This window comes from Cheilinus undulatus, linkage group 18 (genome assembly GCF_018320785.1).
Source record: "Cheilinus undulatus linkage group 18, ASM1832078v1, whole genome shotgun sequence".
Lineage (NCBI taxonomy): Eukaryota > Metazoa > Chordata > Actinopteri > Labriformes > Labridae > Cheilinus > Cheilinus undulatus.
In genome coordinates this window covers 32,866,977-32,877,030 of record NC_054882.1, presented here as the reverse complement: position 1 = coordinate 32,877,030, position 10,054 = coordinate 32,866,977, and the positions used below count along the sequence as shown (strand labels likewise).

The following is a 10,054-nucleotide window of genomic DNA, read 5'->3' as shown; positions in this document are numbered from 1 at the left end:
CAAACTGAGGAACATTAACACTTAGCAGTAAGGATTACCACAGCAGATGTTAATGCTAGGTCTAAATGGGTCTTTGATGAGTTGCATCATTTCTTTATTGTTGCCTCTGTAAGATTTAATTATTTTAAAATGACTTTATCAGTATTGTTTTTAGTCACATTTTCAACAATAGTTGTATAGTTCCTACATAAATCTTTTGTTTGTAGTCATTTCTAACAGGTGCAAAAATGCAAGTAATCCTTGTTATTTCAGTGTCCTTCTGAGAGAGGCAGAGAGAGGTCAACTTATTTATAGGACTGCCTTACTGTTCCAGTGAAGAGATACTAAATATAGAAGTGTAAAAAAAGAAACAACAAAAGCCCAGAATTACACACACTTTAATGAGCAGTAATCTGCCATGACAAAGGCACATGTCAAAGTAGTCCTTTCTATAATACTGGTGTTTATAGTGACAAAGTAAATTATATTTTTCAGTGTAACTCCTGGTAAAATAAATTGTTAGGTGCATACCAACCATGTAATACTGTTATAAAGAGTGCAGTTCTTAGGCAGTGCTTTCACCTTCCTGAACATTTTTGTCTCTATGAAATAGAACTGGCTTTAGGAAGATATTGTTTTGGAGGCTATTAAAAGCCACCTGAAGCCAGCGCTCATTACCCTAATGGGATTATGGTCTTACAAGTAGGTGAGTTTTATATGCTTTAACGTGACATATGTGCATGCTGGGCTTTGAAAGCCCCACTAATCCTTTCAGCTGCTAGTCCTCTGTAAGATAGAGGAGGATGTGTTTCAGAGCATACGAGGATGTTTTTACAAACATGACTATCGATCTGCGGACTTATTTTGCCTATTCATAAAAGCTGTGAGGAAACATGTGAGAATGGATTCATCAATATCTTGTTTTGGAACCGTCCTCTTGGAAAGGGACCTCATCGGAGTCGACAACCTCAGCCATCTGAAAATGACAGATACGGCAGGTGGCTAAGGACCTTGGCTGTTTCACTGCTCTGCTGACATCTCCAAGAAGACATAAAACCCTGCCTTTACTTCAAAACATCTAAAATGGGTTGCGCACCATCCAAAGGAAACAATTTTGGGGCTCTTGGTGCCTTGAGGAAGGGGAGAATGCTTCCCCCGGCACCGCAGGAACGCCCAAGAGAGTCCCTCTTTGCAGAGGAAGAGAACCGTTACTCAACATGTAAAGATGGCGACTCAAAGGAGAGAAAACCAGCAGGACAAATGCAGGTAATACAGAAAGAGGCTCAAATGACACCACAAAAGAAGAGATCTGTGACTGAGCAAGCCTCTGAAGCAACTAATGTTGATAAATCGGGGAGTCAACGGATAGACACAGTATCACAGAAAAAGGAGAAATCTGTTGATAAGCAAGATGCCACAGAAAAGAAGCCTAGCAGAAAGCCAAAGAAAAATAACAGAGGTAATAAGGTAAAAAAGAAAGACAAGGACAAACAAGCAATAGAAAACAAAGTGGACTTCCCAGAACCATTGGTTAAAGCTCATCAAGCTGCATATGCCTTTCTGAATCCTAGCATAAACAGATATGATGATCTCCTCGGACTTTTGGAGCAAGCAACCCAAACACAGGTTTCTGTGCAGCCGATGGTTGCTTTCATGGCTCTGCGGTACGAGGAAATAATTCAAGGACTGGACGAGATGGTGGATGAGGGAGAAAAAGTTATGAAAGAATATGGAGAGCATCTCTCTTGGCCAAGTCAAGCAAAAAACCTCTCATCTTCTCCACCTCCAAAGTCTGGCTCAGCTAACTTAGAGTCCCCACCGGATTTGTTGCAGCAGCTGCTTCAGTACACCACACAGAGGATGCGAAATGTGTGCCAGACGGTCAGTGGGATTGGGGATTCTGCTTTGGTAGAGGCAGTAGAGTACTTTGCCTCTATTTCAGAGCTTTTAGAGGAGAAACTTAAAGTCAAACGTGCAGCAGAGACCAGGCTCATGCAAATCTTATCCCGCATTGAAATGGCTTCTATACACAAGCCTCGCCCAGAGGACTCTGCCCTCTTCAGTGAGGATAGTGGTATTGGGGCTGAGAATGAATCCCTTGCTGGATCTGAAAGGCGATATAGACGAGAGAGCTGTGAATCCATGGGGACAAATAGAACGACTCCTGTCAGTCCTATGGGATACACCTGCATGAACGTTAGACAAGGAGTATCAAGTCGAAAGACTGCAAGGCAAATCAGTCCAAGTGTTTCTCTCACCTCACTAAACTCATTGGGTTCCATATGCACCTTAATGGCCAATGACCAGAGAGACTCTTTGCTGGGCTCTGTCTCCTTTGATGATGATGATGGTGATGACAACAATGAAGATGATGAGACTGACAGAGTGCAAGGTGGTTTTCCAAAGCGAACAAATTCTTCCCCCATAAACCGGGAGCAACAACAGCCACGTCGCCTACCACCAAAGCGCATAGAGAACCCTCAAAATGTAGAGATGACAATCAAAATGAAAAATGCTATAAGTGGCAAAATACAGTTTGTCCCACGGCAGAACTCGAACGTGAAAACAAAGACCCTTGGAAGCCCTAAAACAGGTAGGCGCCAGTGGACAGATGAGGAGGAACAATCCCAGAAAAGGCCTCAAACATCTGGACCTGTTCGGAGGGCAGTGGTGAAAAAGACCCCAGTGACTAAGGAGCAGCGTTCAAGGTCAGCAGAATCCCTGAGGAGTAAAGGGGAAGACCCGACTTTGCTTGAACTAGCCAGGACCCAGAAGGATTTAAACCAGCGGTTGCAGAGGATGAACAAGAGCAAGACGAGTGGAAACATCAGGACTGCTCCATCTAAACAAAACCAAGGAACTTCACCGGCACAGTCTCCAGCAACGTCTCGCAAACAACCACCATTAGAGAAAAAAAGCAAACCCCAATCACCTAAAGAGAAAGAGGACCTTTCAAGATGCGATAGTAATAAACAGGAGCTAACCAGTGATGGAGAAGAAGATCAGCTGAAGGACAGGAAAACACCCCAGGGTCCTATAAAAGCTACCCCACCCCCTAGCCCTCCTCCATCACCACGACCATCTTCAGGCTTTCAGAGAGGCAGGAACTCTGTCCGGAAACTGATTGATACATTCAGTCAAGGAATAGAGGAACTAGACAGTCCCAAAGTGCTTGGGCCTCTCAAGGGTGTACGAAAGTGCGGAGTCCCGGTGTTACCTGGTTTAGGAAATGTTGAAGCTGTGCTTATTGGTGGTGTAACCAGCTGTAGACCTGAATCCGCTTTATCGGTGAAAAATGACGACTTTGATCCTGATAGTCTCCCTCCGCCTCCACTAGAAGTTTTATTGGACAATTCTTTTGAAAGTGTTCAGAATCCTACAGCTTGTGTAGCAGAGGAAGGGCCTGTGAAACCCAGAAGATCACCTGTGCTTAAAAGGGCAACAGTTTCTCAACGACTAAGAGCCTCAGTTCAGGCGGTGACAGTGCTGCCAAACAGAGGAGGCCTGCCTCAAGCTCCCAAGGTTAGCTTCAGTGATAGAGTAGATCAAAAAGACACTTCTCCGTCCTCAAAGGTCATCCCACCAGATCTTCAACTGGAGGCAGAAAAGGAAAATGATTCACTGTACCAACAAGCCATAAAGAATATACACCAAAGACAATCTCCTGACCCAGAGGGTATGTCAACAAGTCAGGTAGCAGCAAATCCAGCTGACAGTCAAGAAGACGTTCAAGATGGTGTCATCCTTTCAGTGCCTGGATCAAATACAACAGTGCCTCCTTCTCTAATTGTCAGAAGCCAACCATCTGCCACCCCACCTGTGTCTAGAGGTCGAATGTTACCATCCACACCTTCTACACCAAGCAATCTACAACGAAGACTTAACAGTCCCAGCAATTTTAGACGGCAACCATCTCCATCCTCTTCAACCAGCCCCCCTGTTAACCGGAAACTCCCCACTCCACCAGCAGTTCAGAGGCGGCTGCCAACCCCACCTGCAGCAAAGCAGAACAACTCAAACACAAATTCATCTTCCTCATATCCCTTTAAAGCACCGTCTCCACCAGCCTCACCAAAGCTACACAGATGGTCCAGGGAGAACAGTAGTGAAGACTTGTCTAGTGCTCGGAAGTTCAGTAACGCACGCTCAGTCTTCTGCCCCGCCTCTTCATCCCTGTTTGAAGCCCAGCCTTGTGCTGTTCCAAGACCCCCTCAAGCATGGACCTCAACTGGGGTTTCTTATCTCTCACGAGCTTGGGAGAGTCGTGGGAGGTTTCCTGTCTCTGTTCAAGGACCTCGTCCATTTGTCAGACGGAGCCAATCGGACAGAAGGCCGAGCCTGCCGCCAAGATCACCAAAGACTTCAGTGGCTGAGAGTTGTGGGAGTGAGCCAACTATATATTCACCAGGGTGAGGATTTAATGTTTCTATCTTATCATCCTACAGTCTTAGAATGTTATTTTTATTCACTTCTTTATTTCTGTTAAACTTGCTGGCATGGTAATTATGTTCCTCTTACTCAGTAGACCATGTTCCAACAGCTGATATGTTCCTGGGACATAAGGCTCAGGATGGGAAACTCAAATATTGTTCCCAAGACATAATGCCACAATACAGGTCATTTGTGTCATAAACTTCAAGATTCTGACTGCTGTTTTTACAATCTATGAATGATAACTGAATATTGAGGGAAAATAAACTACAGTTTAAAGACAATGGATACAGAAAATCCAGGCAGAGCTCATTTGAAAACATTTTTGATGAACCATTAGCTACCATCATATCAAAGCTAGCAACATTTAGCTTGCCATAGCTATATCTTACAATAATCACAGACATGAAAAGGCAGATATTAACTTTCATTTAGAACAAATTCACCCTGGGAGATGACTCACCGTATATGTTTGTGCTCACAACTAGCTATTTAGCACTATTGCACAGTATACCATTCATATGAACACATTACTGTTTCCCTAAAGCAGTTTAGTTTCCGTTTTTCCTATTGAGAGGCAGTCTGATGACTTTGCCAGTATCCCTAAAAGGATTCAAACGAAGTTTTAAGACAGCTGTCCTGTACATCGGGCTGTAAACATCAACATTTTAGCTAGCTAATAGAAAGCTAAATAAACAGTTTAATCTGAATTTCAAAAAACCTCTCAAATATCACTAAAAAGTTTTTCCCCTCTCATGAGGAGGTTTTTCAGACGTTTCGATATAGAAATATATCGCAAAAGTGCAATGGAAACACTTTTTTTTAGCATTTACAAGTCACAGGATGCAACGCAGGGGGTCACATGACCAGTTCACTCCGAGACAACATGGCGCGGTAGGTGTGGACAGAAGAGGAGACAGAGCTTTTTCTTAACATCATACTTACACCCTTATATGTGGCTTTTGCCATACTTTATTTTCATACTTTGTCTCTTTACTATCAGCCGTTGCCTTCGACTTTCATTCAAAATTGTCAAGGCAGCCACTGTAGATGTAACCATAACTGTACCAGCATGCGACAGGCTTTGAGTGTCCAGCTTCCTTGCTTGACGCAAAATGAGACTTTTCGAGAACTGCAAGGGTCATGCCCAAAACTCCCTTCATTGGAAACACATTTGAAGCACAACTGTAGTCAAAATTTAAGAAATTTCACTTTTGTTTTGTGAAAAACTGTAATGGAAATGCAGCTATAGTAACAGTATGGTTGAGCACTATTTGACCTTAAAAACGGGGATAAAGCTGTCCAGAGGCTGTATTAGGTTATACTCACATGTAACTGAAGCAATGAGTTCCAATATTCAGCACAGCAATGTGAACATTTACCTGCAAAGAGGATCAAAAGCCCACAGTGCTGGCACTGCTAACATTAACCATGTTCTGTACACCAACTTTGCATTGTAGCACTGTGTGAAGTTGGTTCTACCTAAACAGTTGGTTTAGAAAATGTGCTTAACTGATTATAGACTTGTCAGCTGAACGCAATAATGTGCTGTAATCAGCAGTAAGTTCTTGGGCTAATGGCTGCCGCAGTTATACAGTAGTAGGCCATAGAGTGGTATCACACAGCTAACACTATTCTAAGTGCAAATACATCTAATGGGTCTAATGGGTTAAAAATTGAAGGTTGATATATTTTATCAGTACAAGCCTATTCTACTGTGTTTGTGATAATAACATTTAAATATTAGAAGGAATTGGCTGAATAGTTCAGGTTACTTTATTTGTACCCATAGGTAAATTTGTTTTGCAGCCAGCAAGATTACAACATCCATTATGACACACAGGTCTAAAGACAGAAGTAACATGAAACAAACACCAAGAAGGATGAAACCTATTAAAACCCACTAAAACATGACACTACCAACACTCAAAAGGTGACACATGATAAAAACGTTAAAAGATTACAAGGTAAGAGATTAAACGTCTCAAGGTTCCATCAATCAGGGCATAAAAAGAGAGTAATAACCCAATAAAATAACCAATAAAATCTTTTTTTGTTTGCTAACATAAGCTTCAATCTGAAGCTAATTCATTTAACATGTCTTTTTTTCTTCAACAATAAATGCCCCACTGTCTTTCTGAATTTTCAGTATCCATTGCCTTATATTAGTCACTTTTAATTTGGGAATCAAATTCTAAAATAAGAAGCCTAATCAGAATCTCCGCGTGTATATGAGAAGCTTTTTAGAATCTAACAGAATGACAGGACAACAACCTTTAAGTTGGATACTAAGAACATGACCCTGTTGAGAATGTGGCCTTCTGGACGTATGGACGAGTAGAAAAGAACATACTGTCTCTCGATAATGAGGGGGGAAGGGTAAAGTTTTCTGGGGCCCAGTGTCATGGAGAAACCCATGGGGGATGGCCAAGGCATGGTCCATCCTAAATGTAAACAATGACGAGTTTTAATTCTAGATTGAAAAATTCATTATCACTTCTTCAAGCAAAGAAAAAAAGCACATTTTGTTATTTTTTTGCCAGTTTGAAAATTAAACATCCTCTTCTTTAACTGGTATGAGCCTTTGTTTTTGTAATATTAACGTTGTGGCCCACTGGACTAGTATAGCCATGCTATGCTACTGTAGCCATGCTGAGACCAGTTGCATATCAGGCAGATTTTATCGGAGGGTAGTGCAAATGCTATACATCGAATGTACGAGCCTTTTATTATCAAATGACATTTGGGACCTCTTTGCTGGGCCTTTCAGGGCCCAGCCATTTCTGTGAGTGGGCCTGTTGACTGTGTGCATGATTATCACATAAACCAATAGAGTATATTATATAACAGCTACAATAGTTTTTGTAATAGTCTTCAAGAAATTAAAAAAATCAAAGGTCAATGTAGCACCTGAAAGAGTTACCTTTAAGAGTTACTGAATGAGCAACTTTCTTAGCTAACTGACTCTCTAATCTCAGAAAACACACCATTCCTGTTTACAGTGAACATTAACTGCTTGTCCCACTTCCCTGACTGCTAATGTAAACATTCTCCATTCATTGCTACAGGTTGGACGATGAACCGACCAGAGAAGATGACCTCTGGGGAAGCCAATCAGACCTGAGAGCTACACCACGCTCTGCCTCACACCCGGACCTGTGTGTTGTTGGACAGGCGTTACACAGAGACTAAAGGGGCCAAAGAAGGGCCAGTGGGATTATGGATTAGCAGGCCTTACTGAGGATTTAAGATGATGGTATTGGTTCCTCTACTGAGGAAGTTGAGGAGGAGCTAATTCTATCTACTCTACTTTTACGGTAAACCTCTACAATGTTTATAATAAAATATGCAGAAGAAAATGTTTCACATATGTTTGGATGCCTATTTGTGCACATGTACTGTATTTATAAACTGTGTATAAACATGACCTTCAACCTGTTAGATCATTGTGTGTATTTTAGAGTGAAATACACATTATGACACTTTTTTTTACATTATGTGGAACTCTTTATTTGGCTTCCTAATAAAACTATAAAATGTTCAACCAACTCATAAATGTGTCTACCTGTGTTAGTGTAATTATTCATATAAGATACTGGTTATGCCTTATTCATGCATGAAAAATAGTAAGAATTCATATATAAATGTATGAGTTAACACATTAATTTATGTTTAACTCAGTTAAATTAATTGTTCAAAGTGTTACCAAAAGGATTACAGAAATTGGCTCAAACATAAAACCACAAATATACCACCAATAAAAAGACATGCATGATTTTATGCTGAACCATCAGAAATGCACATGTATTCATACTGTAGTATCTCATGACTAACTTTGTACATTAATCAATGCATTTACTTCAATATTTCATTCAGTGTGTCTCAGGAGTTATTCATGATTTACTCATAGGTAAGTCACAGTTAAAGGGACATGACAAAAAACTGCTGTACCCCAAATTCTGTATCGTGACTTCATCATTTTTGTGACCACTCAGATGAGACAGAGCAATGATTTGTCTCGGTGGTGCTTTTGAAATCCCATTGTCCAGTAAGTCCAATGTCACATTCATAGATTACATTAACAGATAGAAGACTATTAACAGTTTGTTGTTGTGCAGCTTACACTTTTGTTAAGGGTATTTGTTAGGGATAATTCAATTACTAACCTTGCAAAGCAGATGGATAGGCCATATGACAGACTTCCATGTCTGTCATATGGCAGATCAAATCAGCAAAGCCGCGTAGCAACATTTATTAAAATTTTTCTGCTTGTTGCCTTGTTAGACTTAAATATATATTCTAGGGTATTTTGGAGAGTGCATTTTGCACAAATTGTCTTTACAAACATGGAAAAAATCATGTATTGCTCTGACTGACAAAACATGCCTGTGACGTCTGTTGCTGATAAAACGCTCCAGTATTGGAATTGTTGCATGTTTAAAAAACCCTGTTTCAGCCCTGCTCAGAACGAGCTGTCTCTTGCCTGTGGCTTTGAATGTTGCTGAGCTGTTTGACTCCGCCCCTAACTCCGCCCTTTTCAGGAAATGGATGTGGCTCTTCTGATGCTCCTCTCAGCTGCCAGCTACCTCCTCTTCTGATCCTTCAGGAGAGGAGGGTGGAACTTTCTTCAAAGTGGGAAGAGCCAACCTAACTCCCCACATGACATCATGATGGGATAATCTGAGGATGGCTTGTCTCAGCACACATTTTCTCAAAGGTGGAGGGGAGGGGGGGGATTGTGGGCAGGCCAGGGGCACATACTTTTGTCAAAAAGCCTGAAAAATAAATTTTTTGCACACTACGTCCCCTTTAAGTTGTGGCCCTACTAGACATTTCCAGGTTGACAAGAGACACACTGCTCTGCTCTGCCCACCTACAATGCCTTTGTCTTGTTTCTGGAATCAAGATTTTATTCAAAAAGAGAAACATCAGCACTCCATACAACATTTTTGGTAAGCGGTATGCTAACAATTTCACTTCATTGATGAATTAAAATAAAAAGAGCAAGGAAAGCTGTTAAAGGTGGCCCTCCAAGTCAACTCTGTTTGCAGCACACACCAGACATGCCACTTTTAACAACTTTTCCTCGTCAATATGAAACAATGGACTTACAGACTGAACATTTAGAGATGAGGTCTGAACATTTTCCTACCATAATAGAAGTTGAAGGAGAAAGGCAAAAATAAAAAAGATATTATTATCATTTGAAAAGTTGTCAAATAATGCTGACTGGTGCTTCCATTAAGCTTTTTAATGATTATTTTTGCTTTTAATTTCCTTCCAAAAATGTATCACTTAAAATCAAATGAATACTTAACATTTATAACAGACATCTCCTATTCATTGATTGTTTTGATTGTAGTCTACAGTAGCTATGAGGGCAGTCGCCCTGACTCCTCACTGAGGTTGGTGAGGGAATCAGCTCAGTGCAGAGTCAGCTGATCGGCTTTGATTAAGACCAGGTGTGTAAAGTTTATTTATACTTTTTGGCTGCAGTGCTCTGTGCTGACTCACTGTCTCACTGTTAGAGGTAGTGAGAGCTTCCTCCGGTGGTTTGTGCAGATGTGTTGAAACTGTCTTTGAGCCTTATTTACATTTGTAGAGTCTGGAAAACAAACTACAAGTTATAAGCATGATTATATCT

The 10,054-nt window shown here is 41.0% G+C and overlaps 1 protein-coding gene across 1 annotated transcript; it reads left to right on the top strand.

Annotated features, from left to right (window-relative positions):
- The first annotated feature begins 1,062 nt into the window (after positions 1-1,062).
- pcare1 (photoreceptor cilium actin regulator 1) lies at positions 1,063-7,602 on the top strand. Its single transcript, XM_041813237.1, has 2 exons — positions 1,063-4,388; positions 7,479-7,602. The coding sequence occupies exons 1-2, from the start codon at positions 1,063-1,065 to the stop codon at positions 7,600-7,602; spliced, it is 3,450 nt and encodes a 1,149-aa protein (XP_041669171.1).
- The last annotated feature ends 2,452 nt before the right edge of the window (positions 7,603-10,054 follow it).